Source organism: Tupaia chinensis, unplaced genomic scaffold (assembly GCF_000334495.1).
Source record: "Tupaia chinensis unplaced genomic scaffold, TupChi_1.0 Scaffold148257_1, whole genome shotgun sequence".
Taxonomy (NCBI): domain Eukaryota; kingdom Metazoa; phylum Chordata; class Mammalia; order Scandentia; family Tupaiidae; genus Tupaia; species Tupaia belangeri.
This window is the reverse complement of record NW_006208108.1, coordinates 515,166-538,064: the sequence shown is the minus strand read 5'-3', so window position 1 is coordinate 538,064 and position 22,899 is coordinate 515,166. Positions and strand designations below refer to the sequence as shown.

General features: G+C 39.1%; 1 protein-coding gene across 1 annotated transcript in view; it reads left to right on the top strand.

Moving 5' to 3' along the window:
• The window catches only part of LOC102483805 (zinc finger protein 709), a 32,268-nt gene extending 12,714 nt beyond the window's left edge, over positions 1 to 19,554 (top strand). Inside the window, 4 exon segments of the mRNA XM_006170392.3 lie at positions 15,852 to 15,978; positions 16,174 to 16,234; positions 16,609 to 18,592; positions 18,594 to 19,554. Of these exon segments, the coding sequence (XP_006170454.2) occupies positions 15,852 to 15,978; positions 16,174 to 16,234; positions 16,609 to 18,592; positions 18,594 to 18,734 (2,313 nt within the window). The 3' untranslated portion in view covers positions 18,735 to 19,554.
• The last annotated feature ends 3,345 nt before the right edge of the window (positions 19,555 to 22,899 follow it).

The window sequence follows — 22,899 nt, the reverse complement described above, 5'->3', positions numbered from 1 at the left end:
CTCCTACTGTGTCTCTGTTGTCCATAACAATTTTCAATGCTTTTATGTCCTCCAGCCTTTCACTCTCTACAAATAGAGTGCAGTCAGTCAGTATATGTTATGTGGAGACATAAAATTTCTCTTACATATCCTGACTTGCTTCACTCAGCAACAAATCTTACAAATTAGTCCACTTTCAATCAAATGCCAGGGTCTTGTCTTTTGTGACTGAATAGTATTCCATGGAGTGTTTGTGCCACACTTTTTCAATCCATTTATCTGTGGATTTTGGATTTGTTCCATGTCTTCACAGTTGTGAATAACCATTTCTTACCACCCATTTCTTTCTTTTTATTTTTATTTTGGAGAGATTTTCGCTATCGGGTGCTTGCACTCACCAGACAGACAGAGAGAGACATAGAGACAGAAAGCGAGAAATCACCCCCCAGGGGGGATGGTCACACCTCAATCCCTTCTCCTCCATTCTCCTCTCGGGATCTTGGGCATGCACGCGCCCGGCGTGAGTTTTAAGCCACCAGGTCCGGTATGCAAACCGCAGTCAACTACGTGGGAGTCCAGCGACATAGCCATTACGCTAACTGCTGGTTCCCTTACCACACATTTCTTAGATTGAACCATTTCATTTTACTGTTCCCAAAACCTTTGTTTGGGATGATTTTTTTGTCCTTACCAGTGGGCTCCGCCGATGTGAGACCTCCTGGGCCACTGCTTCCTGCACCGCTGCCTGTGGTGCTGGGCTTGGTGTCGGCAGCCCTGAGGGCTGGAGTGGGGGGAAGCTGCTGGGTCCCTGCCTCACTGCTCATGGTTAGTTGGTGGTGACTGGGACTGGCTGCGGTAGCTATGGCCCCTCCCGGGGTGTGATGGTAACTAGGCCAGTGGCATCGGTGGGACTGCTCAGGGCTTTCTCAGGTCCACTCTCTGCTCCCGCTACCAATCGAACTCCCATCTTGGTATTTTCTTTTCTTTTTATTGAAGAGATTTTTGCTATAGGGCACATGCGCTCACCAGACAGAGAGAGACAGAGAGAAATCACCCCCCCAGGGGCAATGACTGCCGCAATCCCTATTTCTCCATTCTCATCTCAGAGTCTTGGGCAAGCACGCACACGCGCCCAGCGTGAGTTTTAAACCGGGTCCAGGACTCCAGCCGCAGTTAATTACATTGGAGTCCAGCGACATAGCCATTATGCTAACTCCTGGTCCCTTGGTATTTTCTTAATGTGAGTACTTTTTACTATACATTTTACCTCCTGATTTTGCTTCTCGTAGATTTTGGCATGATGTGTATTCATTTTTACTTGTTTTAATAAAGTTTTTTAATTTCTTTTTTCTTCATTGTCCCAGTAGTCATTCAGAAATCTTTAGTTTCCATGAATTTATATATTTTTCACAATTCCTCTTGATGACTTCCAATTTTACTCTATTGTAGTGAGAAAAGATACTTGATATGATTTCTATTTTCCTTTAATTTCTGGATGTTTATTTTGTTGCCTAATACACAATGTATCCTGGAGAATATTCTATGTGCTGATGATAAAATTGTATTCTGTAGCTGTTGGATAAAATGTTCTGTAAATATCGCTCATTTAGTCTATTGTGCATTCTTTGATTTTTTTTTGTTTTAGATCTGTCATTGCCAAGAGTGAGGTGTTTACATCCCCAGTTGTTATGATCTTACAGTCTATCCCTCTGTTTATGTCTAGTAATATTTGTTTTATGTATTTGGGTGTTCTGGCATTGAGTGCATGTCTTTATAATCGTGATATCCTTTTGTTGAATTGATGCCTTTATTACTATATGATGAAATGTTTTGTGTCTACAGATTTTGACATCAAGTCTCTTTTATTTGATATAAGCATAGATACTCTTGCTTGCTTTTGGTTTTTATAAAATATCCTTTTGCATTCCTTCAGTCTTTGTGTCTTTTTTTATGTTTTGTTTTTTAGAATTTTTTTTTTTCACAATAAGAGAAGTATCCACAACAGGATCTCACACCATGATTCTCATCCAGTCTTTCTAACTAGCCAAGATCATGGGTGTACATGCCAGGCATTTACGTGTTGTCTGGGGAAGTGTACCTGTGAACTTACACACAGATCCAGCTTAAGCTGTGTGTTACCAATGCATCACCAAGTTAGCCTGACCTGTGTACGTCTTTATAGGTGAGATGAATTTCTTGTAGGCACTATATAGTATAGGGTCTTAATTTTTTTATTCATTCAGTCAGACTCTATCATTTGATTGGGGAATTTAATTTATGTCAGAGTTTTTTTTTTTTTTTTTTGATAGGCATGACCTTAAATCATTTTGTTGATTGTTTTCTAGTTTTGTATTTCTCTTGTTTGTTTATTTGTTTATTTATTTTGGCTAAAGGGCACATGTGCTCACAAGACAGAGTGAGAGGGGAAAGCACCTCCCAAGGGGAATGGTTACTCCATTTCTCCCTCCTTTTGGGATTTCAAATAAACACAATAATAATTTACTGAAAAGTTAAAGAGGGTGAGGGATAGGAAATCAAGAATGGCAAAATGAAAAAGTATACAAGACATAAGAATTGGAAAATTATTTGCTGATAACATGTATGTTGATGTGCTTGATTGAGCCAATACACAGTGTATTTTGGATGGAAAATTCATCTGTATGCTGTAATGATGTATAGTGAATTAATGTAAAAAATAAATAAATTTAAAGAGAAAAAAAAGTTATTATGTTCACTTGAAAGTGTTATGTTACCTTGCCCTCGTATGTATCTTGTATCATTCTATTAATGTTTTGTATCTGGTGGAAATGTTGCCTTTAGTAATTTTATCCTGTGACTTTCATGTTGGAGGGCTTTCTTCTGAGATGGATCACAGGATCTCAGCTGAGTTGTGTGCATTGGGTTTATTTTGAATTAATGTAGTTGTGGAATCTCCCTATAGTTTCTTCAGTTGTATTCAACATCAGCGATGTCACTTGAGTGCTGGAGTGCTCCAGGCAGCAGGGGGTTATGGCATCAGTTTACCAGCTATGCCCTGACTCTAGTAAAGAAAGGTTTGATTTGCATTTGAGAAGAATCACTGCTTAATTCCCAACACAGTTTGAGGTTGATGCAGATCTTTAGGCTGTTTTGGTTAGCTGTAAGTCGTCTGGCTGCTCTTGGTATTGGCAGGTGACTGGTCACAGCACTGTTTACCTGTCTTAGTTGACTCTTGGTGGACAAAGGCACAGCCTGTGACTAGTGCTGGTGCAGGGACTGACTTTCCATTTCAAATGGGTGAAGCTGCTTGCAGTGAGCTGGGCATGGCTGTCTGCTGGTGTGGGGCTTGACTTGGCAGTTTGGATGGCTGAATCATAGGAATGCTAGCAGAGGGCTTGACTTGATAGCCCAGGTGGGTTAAGCTACTCCTGTAAAACAGTGTGGCTGGGGTCCTGACTTCATGAGTTTAGTGGAGTAACATCTCAGGGTGGCACTATGAAGAAGCACCCTGGGTAGGGGAGGGCAAAATGTGGACTAGGCTCTCTTCCAGGGCCACACAGGATTTGAACCTATCAGTAGTTTCTTGAATTGGGCTCAGGGCCTGTGGGGACTGTAGGATCTTTATTTACCAAAGGCCTCAGGTGACTGTGATATTAGAGGCTTCCCACTCACTTCTTTCTGCCACTGAAGGCCCTTTGTCTCTGAACTACTACTGACTGGGGGAATGGGGCAGAAAAGTAGAGCTCTTTTCGTTTTTCATAGGTTCATTATGAATCTCAGATGTGGCAACTCTGCCACATCCTCACTGCACTCCAGTATTCTCCTTTTTACATCTGGGTAAATATCAGATGTTAACTATTTGATTTGTTGTGGTGGTGGTAAGGAAGTACACCAGGTCACTCTAGTTAGCCATCTTACCCTTCTCTCAGACCGTTAGTTTTCTTTTTCCTTTTTTTTTTTTTTTCTTTTTTAAGAGAGATTTTTTGCTGTCGAGTTGTGTGTGCTCACCTGAGAGACAGAGGCAGAAAGCAAGAAGTCGCCTCTCAGGAAGGATGGCCACGCCACAATCCATTCTCCTTTTGGATTTTGGGCACAGGCATACATGCACCTGGTGTTGAGTTTTAAGCTGTAGGATCTAGCACTTGAACTGCAGTCAACTACATGGGAATCCAGTGACATAACCATTATGCCATCTGCTGGTCCCCAGACTGTTATTTTCTAAAACTTTTATTTTAAAAGCCCTTCCAGTAACAAATCAACATGGACTAAGATTTATTTGTATATGGGAAAAAGTGGTCTGTTAATGTTTGTGTGTGTGACTCCCCCTAGACCCTCTGGAAAGGACTTTAGAAAAATAGGAAAAAGCAGTCAGACTTCTGTCCACATGGAGGAGTACTGGTGTTTTAATAACATTAAACCTTTTGATCCATGATTATGGGATGCATTTTTCATTTAAGAGTTTCTCCAGAGTTTTTCACCAAATTGACTTCTACATATTGGATGATGGTGATTTTGGAAATAAATTTGTTTTATTGTATTTGAAAATATTTCATGACAAGCATATAGAAATACAGTTGATTTTTGTGTGTACGTACCTCTAACTTTAGTAGACTCATTTAATAATTTATTTATTTATCTTTGGAAAGGTTTTTTTTTTGGGGAGAGATTTTCGCTATAGGGCACGTGTGCTTGCCAGACAGACAGAGAGAGACATAGAGACAGAAAGCGAGAAATCACCCCTCAGGGGGGATGGTCACGCCGCAATCCCTTCTCCTCCATTCTCCTCTCGGGATCTTGGGCACGCATGCACACGCACCCGGTGTGAGTTGTAAGCCACCGGCTCTGAGACGCGAACCGTGGTCGACTACGTGGGAGTCCAGCGACATAGCCATTACGCTAACTGTTGGTTCCCAGAAAGGTTTTTGTTATAGGGCGGGTGTGCTTGCCAGAAAGACAGACAGAAAGTGAGAAATCACCCCCCCTGCCCCCCCAGGGATATGGCCACCCCACAGTCCCTTCTCTTCCATTCTTCTCTTGGGATCCTGGGCACGCATGTACACACACAGTGCGAGACTAAGCCATCGGGTCTGGGACTCGAACTGCGGTCGACTACATTGGGAGTCCAGTGATGTAGCCATTACGCCATCCACTGATCCTGACTTATTTAATTCTAAAGTAGTGTATTTCTTAGGATTTTCTGTATGTAGTATGTTTCTATTCAATATGTCATTTATAAATAGTTTTTCTTCCTTCCAAATTTGGATGCCATTTATTTATTTACTTTCTTATTTAGTTCTAATCCAATTTTCTTGGCTAGAACATCTGATACCATGTTGAATACAAGTAGTAAGAATGGATTACTAGGGGCCAGCAGGTGGTATGGTAATTAAGGCACTGCACTCTCACATGAGCAACCATGGTTTGAGTCCCAGACCAGGAGGTTTGCTCTCTCACTCCATCCTCCCTGTCAAGTTGAATAAGAATAATAAATAAAAAAGGTAATTTTTTTTTTCTTTAGAAAAAGAGTGAATTACTGTGTTTTGGTTCTGATCTTAGGGGGAAAAGCATCCTATCACTATTAAATATGATCTTAGAAAACATTTGATAAAAAAATATAAAAACTAAATAAAAGGAGGGAGAAATAGAGCATGTTCATTATTAAGTTCTGTTGTGTAGCAAGTTATTTCACAAATTGGTTTAATTATATATGTTTATTAGGATTAAAGTATGCATGATGCCATTTCTATTCATCTCAATTTTAAGCTAATTGATTTGTTGTGTTTTTTTGTTGATTATTTCGTAATTGAATACAAAAAAAGGAAAAAATTTGGTTCTGAAAAGAAAAAAAACATATCTTTGTAGCTGTATGTTTGTTATAGATGGCCTTTATCAGCTCGAGTAAGTTCCCTTTTGTTCACTGTATGAAGTTACCCTCTGTTTGCTGTATGTTTTCATGAAACAGTGTTAGATTTGTCACATGCCTTTAAAAAATTTTTTTGGGGGGACCAGCAGTTAGCGTAATGGCTATGTCGCTGGACTCCCATGTAGTTGACCGGGTTCGCGTCCCAGACCCGGTGGCATAAAACTCACGCTGGGCGCGTGTATGTGTGTGCCCAAGATCCCGAAAGGAGAAGGGATTGCGGTGTGGTCATCCCCCCTGGGGGGTGATTTCTCGCTTTCTGTCTCTCTGTCTCTCTCTGTCTGATGAGCGCACGCGCCCTATAGAAAAAAAAACTCCCCCCCCCCATTTTTTTTTTTAATCTAGATTTTTTGCCTTCAGGCATGTGTGCTTCCTGGAGACAGAGAAAGTGAGAAATCACCCCCCAGGGGTAGATGGGGCAAGGATGGCCACATCACATTTTATTCTTCTCTCAGGATTTTGGGCATGCGTGCATATACATCCAGCATGGTTTTCAAGCCACTGAGTCTGGGATTCGAAGTGCAGTTTGCCATGTAGGAATCCAGAACTTAACCCACACACTACCTGTTGACCTTTTCACATACCTTTTTTGTGTCTATGCACATACTCATATGAATTTAGGTTTTGGTTTTTTGTTTTGTATTCTAATAAAAAAAAGATGTATTACCTTAATTGATTGTGAGTGTGTTTAAACAACCTTCCAATCTAGAATAAAACCTATGTGGTCATAATGTATAATCCTTTCTATTTTTTAAAACACTGTTTAATTCTATTTCTTGTCATTATATATATCTTTTTCAGTTTTCTATAGGGCATATGCACTCACCAGAGAGAGAGAGAGAGAGAGAGAGAGAGCGAGCGAGCGAGGAAGTGAGAAAGAAAACCTTCATGTCTAGGACTTAAACTGCAGTTGGCTATGTGGGAATCCAGTGCCTTAACCACCACACCACCTGCTGGCCCTTGTATAATTCTTTTATATGTCTATGATTTAAGTTTTCTAGTAGTTTGTTGAGGATTTTACTTCTTTATTTACAATAAACTGGTCTACAGAGTTTTTTGTTTTGTTTGTTTTTAATTGCCAGAGGGTGCATGCACTCACCAGAGAGAGATAGAGAAAAGGAAATTGGGACTTGACCCAATTGACTACAATTCTTTCTCCATTTCTCAATTCTCTCAGGATTTGGGGCCTATATGCACATATGTTTGGCATGATTTTCAAGCCACTAGGACTAGGGCCTCAGACTGCAGCTGGCCATGTGAGATCCAGCTTCCTTAACTGCTCGGCTTCAAGGCTGGCCTGGTTTGTGAAGTTCTTAAATTGCCATATCTTTGTTTTGGAAAATTTTCTTCTTTCTTTTTCTTTTGGGGGGTGGGTTTCTACTATAGGCCATGTGCGCTTGCCAGAAAGAGACAGAGAGACAGAAAGCGAGAAGTCACTCACGAGGGGGGATGGCCATGCCACAATCCCTTCTCCTCTCTGGATCTTGGGCACGCACACACTCTTGCCCGGCATGAGTTTAAGGGGGTCTGGGACTCGAACCATGTCAACTACATGGGAGTCCAGCAACATAGCCATTACGCTAACTGCTGGTCCCTCTTCTTTCTTTATAATAGTAGGGAGTATACGCATGTTGTACACCTATGTGCAGAATAGAGAAAGCATCCTCAACAGGATTTTGTTATGCCATAGTCTTCCTTACCTACCCCTGCAGCTCCTCAGGATCTTGGGCACCTGCCCGTGTACTTAGTGTGTCTCTAGGCCAACCTAGGGATCTGAACCCACAATCAGTCATATGGCTTCCAGCGCTGCAGTCAGTACACTATGGACTGTATAATCTGGCTGGGCCTGTGCTGTGGTATTTTTGTCTGGTTTTGTCACCATTGTAATAATTGGCCTCAGAGAATGAGTTGTAGGTTAGCACTCCTGTTATTTGTCTTGGAAGAGAAAGAAAAATTCTCCAGGGGGATGACTGTACTGCAATTCCTTCTTTTCCATTCTTCTGGAATCTTTGGCACGCAATGCACATGCGCCCAGCATGAGTTTTGAGCCACCAGGTACAGGACTGGAACCATGGTCAGCCATGTGGGAGTCCAGTGAAAACTACTGCGTTATCTGCTGGCCCATTTTTTTTAAAGAAATATTTTTGTTGTAGAGTATGTTTGTGTCAGAGAGAGAGAGGAAGTCAGAAATCACTCTCCTAGAGGGGATGGCTATGCTGTAATCCCTCTCATTCGTTCTCCTCTTGGGAATTTGGGCACGCATGCTACATTAAAAATCTTACCCTATTTTAATTGATTATCACTTTCCTCAAAGACTAAAAAAAGTAATCTATTTAGAAAGATTTAATACTTGTTTATGAATATTTTACATGAGAGAAAAGCAGTGAATAACCACCTTCAACTATTTTATATAAAGCGCTTGAGCTAATAGTTACTGATGTCGAGCATTTTTATTTGTACTCATTAACCATTTTTATATACTTTGAAGAAATGGCCATTCAACTCTATTGCTTGGTTTGAATGCATTTCTTTTTTTTTGAGAGGTTTTCGCTATAGGGCGTGTGCGCTCGCCATACAGACAGAGAGAGACATAGAGACAGAAAGCGAGAAATCACCCCCCAGAGGGGATGGGCAATCTCTTCTCCTCCATTCTCCTTTTGGGCTCTTGGGCACCCCCGCACACGCACCCGGCGTGAGTTTAAAGCCACCGGGTCCGGGACGCAAACCGTGGTCGACTACGTGGGAGTCCAGCACATAGCCATTACGCCAATTGCTGGTTCCCGAATGTAATTTTTTTTGCTAGAAGGCATGTGTATACTCCAGAGAGAGAGAGAGAGAGAGAGAGAGAAGAAAGCCCTGCCGTGGGCACACATACCCAGCTTGTTTATCAAATTACGGGGTCTAGAACCGAAACCATGCTGTGGGCCATAAGGGTCCAGCTGCCTTAACCACCAGGCTGCAGGTTGGCTATGTGTACATTGTTTTTTTTAATTTTGCCAGAGGGCATGTACATTCACTTGAGAAAGACAGGGAAAGCAGGAGAGCACCCCTTCACCCCAAAGGGGATGATCAGACACAATACTGTCTCTTCCATTTCTCCTTTTAGGATTTTGGACACCCATGCGTACACACCTGTGCTCAGTGTGGTTTTTGTTTGTTTGTTTGCTTTATTTTCTAGGTCTGCTGGGTCCAGGACTTAAGCTATGCTGTCAACCTTGTGGGATCCAGCTGCAATTTTTATATGGTGCATAACCTCACCAGAGAGAGAGAAAGAACCTGAGAAATCAGCCCCCAGGAAGGTGGCCATACCACAGTCCCTTCTCCTCCATTCTCCTCTCAGGATTTTGAGTGTGCACTCACGCATCTGGCATGATTTTTAAGTCACTAGGTCCAGGACTCAAACCGTGGTTGACCATGTAGGAATCTAGTGCCTGAACCACCACACCTCCTGCTGGTCCCCATATAATTTCTTACTTTAAATTACTGTAAAGTAAGAGTAAAATGTATTATCCAAACCATTTTTTTACTGTCTAATTCAGTAGTGTGAACTATACTACCACTTATCTTGTTAGACTGATCTCCAGAAGTTTTTCGTCTGGCAAAAGTCAAAACAATCATTGAATATCAATTCCCCACTTCTCTTTTTTCGTTCTGTTGCCAGCTACCAAGCATTTTCTGTTTCTATGAGTTTGACACCTTCTCAAGACTCAACAAAGAACCATATAGTATTATTCTTCTTGTAATTGGCTTATTTACTTAGACAAATGTCTTAAAAGTTTATTCATGCTGTAGCATGTAACAAGATATTTTATTTAAGGGTAGACAATACCTTATAAATAGTTGATGTTTTAAAATTGTTTGTGTTAGTCCATTGTTTGGGACTGATCTTGTACACTAGGGTTCAGAAGACTAGATCTAACTAGAATGGTATTACTTATGCTGGATTATACAGAAACTTAAAAACAAACTTGTTTTCAAAGAATAGGAGATTCACAGCACCCAAAGAGACCTGATAACTGGAGTCAGCATGATGAAATACTCTGTTTTAGTCGTGTATAGAAAATAACTTTGAAAGAAATGAGTGAACTCACCATTGAAAGTAGTTAGATTATGTAGGAAATTGTGTGATCAATGCAATGTGGGTGGGAAGGGAATGAAGGACAATTGTGGACACTGGAGAGGTGGTGTGAGAGGAGGGTGGGAAGGGACAGAGGGTCAGAAAGGGGTGAAAATATTTCTAGGAACTAGAAATGGAAAATTTTTTGTAATGTGCATGATTGAGTCACTATGCAGTGTGTACTGGATGGGAGATCGCATTTTGTGTGTTGTGATGATGCTTAGGGAAGGGATATAAATTGAGTTACAAAAAAAAAGTTTCAGGAAAAAAATATGTATCTATTAATGACTGCAGTAGGATATATAGCCCCAGCTAGGTGCTACTTTATAGGATGCGTAAAGTTAGACTTGTGTTCGTGGAAATGTGTATGTCACCTGTGTTTGCTATGAGGGTATTTGGATTGATTAGGGTCTTTGGTGGGTGATTCAATAAAATGTGGGGGGAAACAGTATAGAAAGCAAACATAGATACCAGAGACAGTGGGGGAGGATAATGGGAGATGGCAGAGGGTAAGAGATAGGGAATCAAGGATGGGGGAAAAATAAGCATACAGAAAATAAGAAATGGAAGATCATCTGCTGACAATAACATGTTTGTTGATGTGCTTGATTGAGACAATATACAGTGTACTCTGAATAGAAAATCTCATTTTGTATGTTGTAATGATGTACAGTGAATGAATGCAAATAAGTAAATTGAAATTAAAAAGAGAAAAAAAAAAAACTTTGAAATGATGAGTCAGCTTTGTTCCTAACTTCTACTTTCTTTAGCACTTTCTCTCTGTAAAGCTCACCTTTTCTGTTCAGCTTATTGGAGAATACCATAGATGGGTTGCTGCTTGATTCATGAATAGGTCATAAAAATAAAGTAGTTGGGGCTGACAAGTGGCGTGGTGGTTAAGGATGCTGGACTTCCACATGGCTGATTGTAGTTCAAGTCCCAGACCTGGTGACTTGCTTTCTCACTTTCCTTCTCTCTTTCTTCCTCTCCCTCTTGCTCACTCTGTTCCTGTCTGGTCACATTTAAAATAAATAAAGCTAAATAATTCTTTAAAAAAATAAAATAGGTAAATTGAGATCATTAAACTTAATTTGTTGATGTTTTTCTTTTGACATTTCATACCACATTTTGTCTATGCATTTATATTCATTAAACATTTAAATTGCTCCATCTTTCTGCTGTTGCAAATAAGACTGAAATGAATGGGTACACAAATATTCTTTCAAGATCCTGCTTACAATATTTTTAAATTCAAAATTTATGTCCTCAGTTAAGGGACTGCTGGAACGTGTTAATTATTTTTTTTGGGGGGGACGGGAACCTTCATACTGTTTTCCTTAGGGATTGTATTATTTTACATTCCCTCTCGCAATGCATAAGGGTTCCAATTTCTCAACATTCTTGCCAGCACTTGTTATTTGGAGTGTTTGATATTTTGTGTGTGCATATGATTGAACCGTATAATTTCATTTTTATGTCTTTGATATTATACCTTCCCATATATGTGACTTCCATGTATTTTCTGCAATTAGTAGTTGCCTTCTCTCTGTATCAGTAGTGACCTCTGATCCACAAAAATTTTAATTTTAATGAAGTCGATTATTTTTCTATTCTTGACCATGCTGTGGTGTCTCATCGAAGAAATTATTGCTGAATCTAGTGTAATCAAACATCTGTCCTATGTTTTTGTAAAACAAAACAAACTAACCCTATAACACATTTAAAGATCTAATTGACTTGTATTTGTAATGCATAAATTAGGGTAGCATCCCATTCTGTAAAATAGAAGAGTTCCAGTAGGTATGACAGAACTGTTGGTTTTTGTGAAGTGGGAACAAGAAAATAAGACATTTACTATAAAACAGATTGAAGGCCAGCTCCATGGCTTGGTGATAAAGGCAGCCAGATTTCACATGGCCAGCCACATAGTTTGAATCTTGGCCCAGGTGGGGAAAATGGAGAAGAGATTGCAGCATGATCATGCTCTGTTGCATGGTGCTTTCTCCCTCTCTGTCCCTCTCTGGCGAGTACATGTGCCATTTGACAAACTTAAAAAATGTTACTTTTAGCAGTGTTTTTGTGTGTGTGTGTTTTGTTGTTGTTTTAATAAAAATTAAAGCAGAGATCTTATGCTGGCTTTATTGAATGGGCTCTTTTGTGTGAACCACCAGATTTCAGGAAAACTGGTGTGTTTTGGAGTCTACTTGCTTGATAGATTTTTTTTGTTGTTGTTATATAGCATTTAACATAAGTGGCTACTTAGATTTGATGTTGTTTAAGGAGTTTTAGCCCAACAATGTCCTCCTCTAAATTTTGTTTAACATTATTATTATTATTATTTTATTTTTTGGAGAGGTTTTTGCTATAGGGCGCATGTGCTTGCCAGTCAGACAGAGATAGAAAGCGAGAAATCACATTATTTTAAGAGTTGTCTAGTTTTAGCTGGTAACTATAGGTCTTTATTTATTTATTTATTTATTTTTGAGAAATTTTTGCTTATAGGGCCTGTGCGCTGGAGAGACACAGAGAGAGAGACTGAAAATGAGAAGTCACCCCTCCCCCCCAGGGTATTGTCATGCCACAATCCCTTCTCCATTTTTCACTTAAGATTTTGGGCATAATGCACATGCATCTGGCGTGAATTTCAATCCACCAAGTCTGGGACACAAACCACAGTCAACCATGTGGGAGTCCAGTGCTTGACCACTTTGCCAACTCCTGGCAATCTTTTTTCTTTAATATTACTTTAATATATGTGATAAGGCTTCAAGTTCATTTTTGAAGATACCCAGTTTTCCCAGTGCTGCTTTTTAAAAAGTTTTTTTTTCCTTCCACTGATCTTTCAAGATTTATTTTACCAGGCTATCAGTGATGTAATGTTTACATCACTGGACTCTCATGTAGTCAACTATGGTTTGAGTCTGGACCCAGCAGCTTAAAACTCACGCTGGGTGCATGTGCATGTGTGCCCGAGATCCTAGGAGAATGGAAGAGAAGGGATTGTAGCCTGGCCATTCCCCTCAAACTGCGGTTGACTATGTGGGAGTCCAGTGATATAATCATTACACCATCTGCTGGTCCCAGCTTTCACATTAAAAAAAAAAAAAAAAAAAGATTTTACCATACGTGTGCAGTTTTCTTTTTCTCTTTTCAGTTTTTGTTGTTAGATATACATACTTATGAGAGAGAGAGAAAGTGGGAAATCACCTCTCAGAGAATGGGCAAACTGCAGTCCTTTCCCTTCCCCTCTACCTAGAGAGGGACAAAATGAGAGAAACAGGGAAAGTGAGAAAGCAAACCGCCACCACGTCTGGGACTCAAACCACCGTCAGCCATGTGGGAGTCCAGCGCCCTTAACCACCTTTTTCCCTTCCTCTCCATCCCCACCCCTTCCCTCTCCTACTCCATCCTCCCCCCTCCCCCCTCCCCCCCCCACCAGAGAGGGACAGAATGAGAAATGGAAAGTGAGAAAGCAAGCCACCAGATCCAGGACTTGAACCATGGTCGGCCATGTGGTAGTCCAATACCCTTAACCACCATCACATCTGCTAGCCCTTGTGTATTTTTCAAGCTGCCTGTACAGGGCTTGAACCACACAGTTGACCATGTGGAATCCAGCTTCCTTAACATCCATGCTACCTGACTGGCCCTGGTGCCACATTTTTTTTTATTACTGTACTTTTGACTATTTGGGGATTTTTGTGTCAGTATTCACAAGGGACATTTATCTCTGGTTTTCTTTCTTGGTTTATCTTTGTTGTTAGTATAACTTTGGCCTCATTGAATGAATTTGAAAGTGCTCCATCCTTATCTTATTTTTGGAAACATTTGAGAGGGATTGGTGTTAATTCTTTAAATGTGGAAATTTCATCAGTAAGACTACTTGGTGTCTAGAGTTTTCATTTTGGGGGCTTTAGATCACTGCATCAATGTCTGTTGTATTAGTTGTAGCTGTGCTCAGAATTTGTTTCTTCATGATTCGGTCTTGATAGATTTTGTGTTTCTAGAAATTTGTCCACCTTATCAGTGTTATCTAACTTGTTTATATACATCCTATAGTTTGCTATAGGGTGCATGCACTCACTGGAGGGTTGGGGTGAGAAATCACTTAATCACTCCAGGGGTGATAGACATGCCACAATCCCTTCTCCATTCTTCTCTTTGGGCATGCATGCAAATGCACCTGGTGTGTTTGTCGAGTTGCCAGGTCAGGGACTCAAACTGCAGTCAGCCACATAGTATCCAGCCACATTACTTAACCTCTGTGACATCTGCTGGCCCAGTGGAATTCTTAAGTTTTACAACATGTACTACAACATGCACTCTTCAGTTTATTTTGCGGTTAGACAGAAGCCCTACTGAATTGGAAGTATGGTGTGAGGAGAAGAGAAACAGTGTGCTGAACTATGATTTAGCCTCTGTTTTCAGGAAGCCTGTATCCTGGGTTGTAACTTTTATAAGTACCTCTCGTCCTCACCCTTCCTTAGTTGAGGCAAGAAGATTAGAGCAAGTGGGTGTTTTCCTTTCCCTAGGAGATTTAGCTCTGCAAAAATCCTAGTTGATTTTGTATTTACAAAGTCTCTTGAAAGCAGTGCATGTATAGAAAAACAGAATTCTCCAGCTACTTTTCTCTTACTGTGTAGTCAAGAGGAAGTGATTTTTTCTCCCTGATCTTCAGTATAAGAACTAGTAGGGGAACCAGCAGTTGGCGTAATGGCTATGTCGCTGGACTCCCATGTAGTCGACTGTGGTTCGAGTCCTGGACCTGGTGGCTTAAACTCACGCTGGGCACGTGTACGTGTCCCCAAGATACCGAGAGGGGAATGGAGGAGAAGGGATTATGTCGTGGCCATCCCCTCTGAGGGATGATTTCTTGCTTTCTGTCTCTCTTTCTGGTGAGCGCACGAGCCCTATAGCAAAAAAAAAAAAAAAAAAAAAAAAAAAAAAAGACTAGTAGGGTTATTAGAGTTAAATCTCACAAAATAGAGGAGCCTCATTAACACTGGGTCCCCCTAGAATTTTCAATTCTTAAACATGTCTACACTCAGCCTTAAGCAATTCATTCATTACAATTTAGGATTACTAACCTTTGTTCCTCAGAGCTGCCTTCTTATGGGTTTATGTCCCAGTAAATTATGACTGGCTTCTCAGTTAAGCTGGTTGTGTCCCTCTCAATAACCATTTCCCAGATATCAAAAGTTGAACTTTGTGGTTAAGCATTTCTGAGGATATGTTGTCTCAAGACTGGTAATTATAACTCTTTTCTGTATTCTGGTTACTACTACTTTGTTATGACAGGTTCTTTATGCCCACTATACAAAGAGATAGTGAGGATGATTGAGGCAGCATATCTTTAGACTTACCAATAAGAAGCATGTTTCTTCCTTTTTTTAATTTATTTTTTTAAATTTTTGTCATAGGGCACATTTACTCACCAGAGAGAGGGGGAAAGTGAGAAGTTACACCCCAGGGAGGATGACCAAGCTGCCATCCTTCTCTCCCACTCCCCTTTCAGAGATTTTCTGGTACACATATGCTCAGCAGCGGGTCATTTTTCAGGGTGCCAAATTGAGACTCAAACTGTGGAGTTGGCCATGTGGAGTCCATTGCCTTAGCTATCATGCCACTTTCTGGTCCAAGAAAGGCATGTTTCTATTCTACTCATCAAATAATTTGTTTTACCAAATAGTTGATTCTAGTATCAGAGCTGCAGTGTAGGAGGCAGTGAATGTAAACAAAGAGTAAGTGTTCCGATGACTAAATCATGGAATAAATGTTTGGGGACCACCAAATCAGTGATCCTCAGTGCTGTCAGGCTTACCCATCCCCCCCTTACACATATGTGGAATATTTCAGGACTTGGTGACCTTTGAGGACTTGGCTGTGAACTTCAACAGGGAGGAGTGGGCTTTGCTGGATCCTTCCCAGAAGAATCTCTACAAAGATGTAATTTGGGAAACTGTCAGAAACCTGGTTTTTATAGGTAAGAATGAGAAAATTACTTTACTTGGTCAGAAGAATTTATTGCTCATTAGTGCTGTTCAATTATTCAAAATATGGAAAGGCAGTTGTTTGGGCAAATAAATCAGGAATAGCCACAGTATATTATGAACATAGAATCTAATAATTTTTCCATAAGTTTCTAATTTGTGCTGATTTTTCTGTACCTATGTTTTAGGAAAACAGTGGGAAGACCACAACATTGAAGATCAGTATAAAAATCTCAAGAGAAATCTAAGGTAATTAGTACGAATGAGAAAGCAGTGTCCCTTAAGAGAATTTTACAGTGTCAGGAAGTTTTAAAAGCAGACAAACAAAACACATAAGTCCAAGTTCAAATATATTTATTCTTAGAAAATTTAATGTGGCACAGATTTTTGGTTTGCAAAATACTGAATAGTCCACTGGAAACAATGTTATGAAACCCCAAATGAATATCACTCTATTGAGACTTGCTATGGTTGAGCCATCTTGCAGACTGTTCAGTTCATTTATGTTCAAACAATTCAAGCAGTGTCTAAAGCCTACAGTTTCCCTAATGTTTACATCTAATATCATTTAATAAATATAAAGTTATTAACAACCCTTAGTAATGCAACTTTTATTTTTACAGAAACCATATATTAGAACTCTGTGAAAGTAAAGAAGGTAATCACTATGGAGAAATGTTCAGCCAGAGTTCAGATGATATTCTCAATGAGAAAACTTCTCTTGGAGCAAAAACACATGAAAGCAATATGTGTGGAGAAGACTTCATTGTTTATTTATCCTTTAATAGATGTGTTAGAGCTCACACTGGACAGAAACCATGTGAACATCAGGAATATGGAGAGAGGTCATGCAAATGTAAGGAATGTAGCAATATGTTTTCTTGTCTTCCAAATGTTCGAAGACACATTAAAAAGCATACTGGAGATAGACCTTTTAAATGTAACAAATGCGGCAAAAAGTTTTATATTCAGAGTTCATTTCAAATACATGAAAGATCTCACACTGGAGAGAAACCCTATGTATGTAAGAAATGTGGGAAAGCCTTTAGTTGTTCCAGTTCTTTTCATGTACATGAAAGAACTCACACTGGAGAAAAACCCTATGAATGTAAGAAATGTGGGAAAGCCTTCCATCATACCACTTCTTTTCGCATACATGAAAAAACTCACACTGGAGAGAAGCCCTATGAATGTATGAAATGTGGTAAAACCTTCAGTCTATCTAGTCATTTACAAAACCATGAAAAAACTCACACTGGAGAGAAGCCCTATGAATGTAAGAAATGTGGGAAAGCCTTTAGTCATTCTAGTTCTTTTCGCACACATGAAAGAACTCACACTGGTGAGAAGCCCTATGAATGTAAGAAATGTGGGAAAGCCTTTAGTCATTCTAGTTCTTTTCGCACACATGAAAGAACTCACACTGGTGAGAAGCCCTATGAATGTAAGAAATGTGGGAAAGCCTTCCATCATACCACTTCTTTTCGCATACATGAAAAAACTCACACTGGAGAGAAGCCCTATGAATGTATGAAATGTGGTAAAACCTTCAGTCTATCTAGTCATTTACAAAACCATGAAAAAACTCACACTGGAGAGAAGCCCTATGAATGTAAGAAATGTGGGAAAGCCTTTAGTCATTCTAGTTCTTTTCGCACACATGAAAGAACTCACACTGGAGAAAAACCCTATGAATGTAAGAAATGTGGGAAAGCCTTTAGTCGTTCCAGTTCTTTTCATGTACATGAGAGAACTCACACTGGAGAAAAACCCTATGAATGTAAGAAATGTGGGGAAGTCTTCCGTCACACCACTTCTTTTCGCATACATGAAAGAACTCACACTGGAGAGAAGCCTTATGAATGTATGAAATGTGGGAAAGCCTTCAGTCTATCTAGTCATTTACAAAACCATGAAAGAACTCACACCAGAGAGAAACCCTATGAATGTAAGAAATGTGGGAAAGCCTTCAGTCTATCTAGTCATTTACAAAACCATGAAAGAACTCACACCAGAGAGAAACCCTATGAATGTAAGAAATGTGGAAAAGCCTTTATTTTTTCAAGTTCTTTTCGTGTACATGAAATGATTCACGCTGGAGAGAAGCCTTATGAATGTAAGAAATGTGGAAAAGCCTTTATTTGTTCAAGTGCTTTTCGTGTACATGAAAGGATTCACACTGGAGAGAAGCCTTATGAATGTAAGAAATGTGGAAAAGCCTTTAGTCATTCTAATTCCTTTCACATACATGAAAGAACTCATACCGGTGAGAAACCTTATGAATGTAAGAAGTGTGGAAAAGCCTTTAATCTTTCTAGTCACTTAAGAAACCATGAAAGAATTCACACTGGAGAAAAAACCTATGAATGTAAGAAATGTGGGAAAGCCTTTGTTCTTTCTAGTTATTTACAGAAGCATGAAAGAACACACAATGAAGAGAAACCATATGTATGTAAACAGTGTGGAAAAGCCTTTAGATGTTCTAGTTCCGTTCAAAACCATGAAAGAACTCACACCGGAGAAAAACCCTATGAATGTAAAGAATGTGGGAAATTGTTTTCTTATCTTGCAAGTGCTCGAAGACACATGATAAGGCACAGTGGAGATGGGGGCTTATAAATGTACAGAATGCGGGAAAGCTTTTTATCTTCTTAATTTTTTTCAAATACATGAAAGAGCTCATGCTGGAGAGAAACCCTATGAATGTGAGAAATGTGGTAAAACTTTCAGTCAGTCTTCTCACTTATGAAGACCTGAAAGTACTCATTGGAGTGAAACCACATGGATGTAAATAGTGTGAAAAACTTTCAGATGTTCCAGTTCCTTTCGAAACCATGAAAGAATTCATACTGGAGAGATTCTTTGAATGTAAAAAATGTGGAAAAGCCTTCAGCCATTTTATTTTTATTTATTTATTTATTTTTGGATACATGAAAGAACTCACATTGGTGAGAAACCCTATGACTAAGAAATGTGGGAAAACCTTCAGTCTTTCTTGTCATTTATGAAGACATAAAAGAACTTACACTTGAGAGAAACCCTACAAGTGTAAAACATGTGGGAAAGCCTTCAGCCTTTTTAGTAACTTATAAAGGCATGAAAATTCATGCTTTATAGAAACCTAGTGAATGTAAGAAATGTGGGATATCATTCTGTTTTATCAGTCACCTTCAACAACATGAAAGTACTCACACTGGAGAAAACCCTGTGAGTATAAAACAAGGGAAACCCTTCAGTCATTTCAGTACCTTACAAAGACATTAAAAAATTTATTTGATACAGAAACCTTCTGAATGTTTTGACCCTTAAAGAAATGGAGCACAAATTTTAGTAAAATGAATTTATTGGGTTTGTATGAACTGCAGCCCAGAAGGTGCAGAATTAAACACCTTAAACATATGAGAAGCTCTAAGGTTTTGCCAGGTTTCAGTAGACTTTAAAGGCAAAAACTGTAAGCAGAAGGGGATTACATCATTTGTTTAGAATTTTGGTTGGTGCAAGCACATTAACGATATCTTATAGGAAATGGGTTGGGTAACTTGCAGAGTATAGTCAAGCACTTCTTAGGATCTGGGAAGAGAAAAGGAATCATAACAGTTATTCTTAATTTCAGGATTAGCATGTTCCCCTAATACACATTACAGGATAGGGTGGCAACTATTATAGTTTGGAGGGATTATAATTTTTGCTGGAGAAGAGGTAGTACATTTACAGGTTTAAAAGTTCAGAAACACATGAAGTATGACTGTAGCTCAGTTTCCCATGTACTTTCTCAAGAGAATTTTACAGTACCACAAACCATCTTCTTTTATTTCACAGGTGGGAGGAATGTTGGGAAATCATTCAATTGACTCAATTCTTATAAAAGATATGAAAGGGCTTACACTGGAGAATAATACAAAATGTAGTAGAGCCTTTTGATGTTTCCATTTTTTTTTTTTTTTTTTTTTTTTTTTTTTTAAGGAAGATTTTTGCTATAGGGTACACATACTTGCTGGAGAGACAGAGATGGAAAGTGAGAAATCACCCCCAGGGGAATGGCCACATCACAATCTCTTCTCCATTCTTCTTTTGTGATTTTGTTCATACATGCACATGTACCCAGCATATGGTTAAGCCACTGGGTCTGAGACTTGAACTGCTGTTCAAATCCCTGCTCCAGCAGCTTGAAAAACATGCTGGGCACATGTGTATGTATATCTCAAATCCTGATGGGATGGAGGAAAAAGGATGATGGTGTGACTATTACCCATTAGGGGAGTGCTTTCTCTCCTCATGAGTGCACATACCCTCTGGAAGGAAAAGAAAGTGGAAAAGCTTTTCTCATCATCACAACCTTTGTAGCACACGGGAATGCATACTGGAGAGAGCTTATAAAGGTGGAATTTGGAAAAGTTTTTCCTCATTCAGTTTCAGTTCAAAGTTATCAAAGCACACAGTGAAGAAAAACCTCTTTAATAAAAGAGCATCATGCAGAAGTCCAGTTGGTCCACGTGAATGGACATTGGATCAAAATTCTATAAAATAAGTTAAAATTTGCTTACATTTTGATAAGTGTTGGGTCCATGGGTGAATTGAAATGTATTTATAGTCTGCAAGTTGTTTTAATATTTATGTAATTTAAAAATATTTTGTAATTAATAGGCCATTGATTTAATTTCCTTAATTGAAACTTTTTTTTACTGGCTTTTATGTGGCCGGTTTTGAATATTTTTTTCCCCTTTGTATATAACTACACTTTTGCTTTTTTATGGATTTTTTTTTTTTTTTTGCACAAATAAGTTTATCCCATTTCTCTTGCTTAAGTTTAACAACAATTTGTAAGTATGGCACGTTTCTCATATGGTCTCACATGAATTATTTATCTTTTGCCTTATACTATTTATTTTACTCATTTCTAACTGTTTATTTGGATGTCTTTGAATCAAAACAAGGCCTGTGATAAAATCTAGACTTGGAGTTTATCTCTGGATGTTAATGTATGTTAATGTTTGTTCGAACTAGGTTTCCCAAAATTCATTTACTTTATGTTATAGTTCCATGATACAATTCATCAGTATACTAACTTGCATGAGATTTGGAAGGTAAAAATGAAGAAAGCATTAGTCATGTCTTGGAAGCACCATTCATTGTCCCAGTCATATGTATACTGTGTGGGTGAACACTTACCAAGGAAGAGTATCTTCAAAACCATCACCAGGTACTTATATCTCCTCAGAAGTGGGAGATTTTCACAGGTAGATTCAGAAGGTCAATATCAAAGATCCATCTGCAGTTTGAATTTTCCTGCAAGCCTTAATGTGTGCACTGGGCAGCCAATTCAGATTATAATGGTTAAGAATAGTCTCTGGTTATGGGTGTTCTCTGTTACTCGCAGCTGATGTAATACCTCAGTTTTATGAATTTAAGAGGTTTTATGAACTCGAGCTTATTTCGGTCTGCAATACAGTAAATATATTTGGTTTTTGTTCTTAAATCCTAGCAGAGAGGTCTTAAACCTCTTAAAATTGCCTCAGTGATAGGAATTTGTCATTTTGGTATTTATACCAAGTCTCTCTCAAATTATACTTGAGTTTATGTTAATGAAGTGGCTCAGTTTGGGGGCCCTAGATAATTTCAGGATGGCGACTGTTGACCAGAAAGTAAATGTAATTAGAGGGTCAGAATTGTAAGCCCCATACCTGATATCTTGAGGGGAGGGAACCTGAAGATTGAGTTCAGGGAAAACTCTTGATCAAAAACATTGAGCTTCCATGCTGACCACATTTATGGGCTGTGATGGTGGCGAACCTCAAGAGGGGGTTTATCCATCTGCCTCCATTTTGCATTAACATGTCTCATTTGGCTATTTCTGAGTTGTATCTTTTAATAAACTGGTAAAATTAACCGTTATACTGAGTTCTGTATTTCTAGCAAATTACTGAACCTGAGTAGGGAGTTGTGAGATTTATAGAAAATAGTTTCAAAGTATGAGTAGTTTTTGGGTGTTGCCGACATTAAAGTGGGGTGTTATGGAGCTGAGTTCTCACCCAGGGGTGGTGTCATAATTGCATTTTTCAAAACCCAGCCAGTGTTGGAGAATTGGTTGGTGTTCAGAAAACACCACATATTTGTCAGAAGTGGTATCAGAAAAAAAAGACACCATAGATCAGTTTGAAGCTGACTCTCTAAGTGGGTATTTGGTTGCTAGAAGAGTTGAGACCCTAAAGGAGGGAATGATTCACATTATGAGGAGGGAGAATAGAGTGTGTACAGTTCCCAAAGTTAATTAATCTGGCTGCTTAGGTTTTCCTCACTCGTTTGGATGAGAGTCAACTTGGGTTACATTTCCACAGTACGAGTGGTCCCCAGTTTTAGGAACAAGGGTTATTGGAAAAGTCATGACATATTTTGTCTATGTTTTTCAAAGGTCACTTAATTATATAAAGAATAAAGATCAATTGATATATTGTTTAATAGCCTTTTGCCATCTTTCAGTAAGCTTCATAATTTCTCATTCATAGAAGGACCTGTCTTTTTTTTTTCTCCTGCAGCGTTTTTTTTTTGTTTTGTTTTTTGTTTTTTGTTTTTTTATATTACCCAACATTCATTCCCTGAGCATCATCACAACATACTAAATGTGGTTTCCCATCTAGGATAAACTGCACAGTGGCTTAATCAAGCATGTTATCATCAATAATATTCCATTTCTACTTTCATACATATGTATACATATATATATGTTTTTTATCCTATGTTTGACCCTCTGCCCTTTCCCCCTCTCCCATTACACTATCTCTGCTATATACAGTTGTCTTCCAGAGGAGTTATTGAAAATGTGATACATGCAAGTAAAGGGAGAGGGGCCATGAGTTTAAAGTTTTCAACAATAGGGAACATAGATTCCATTCAAGGTTGGATCAAGGGTGGGTCTC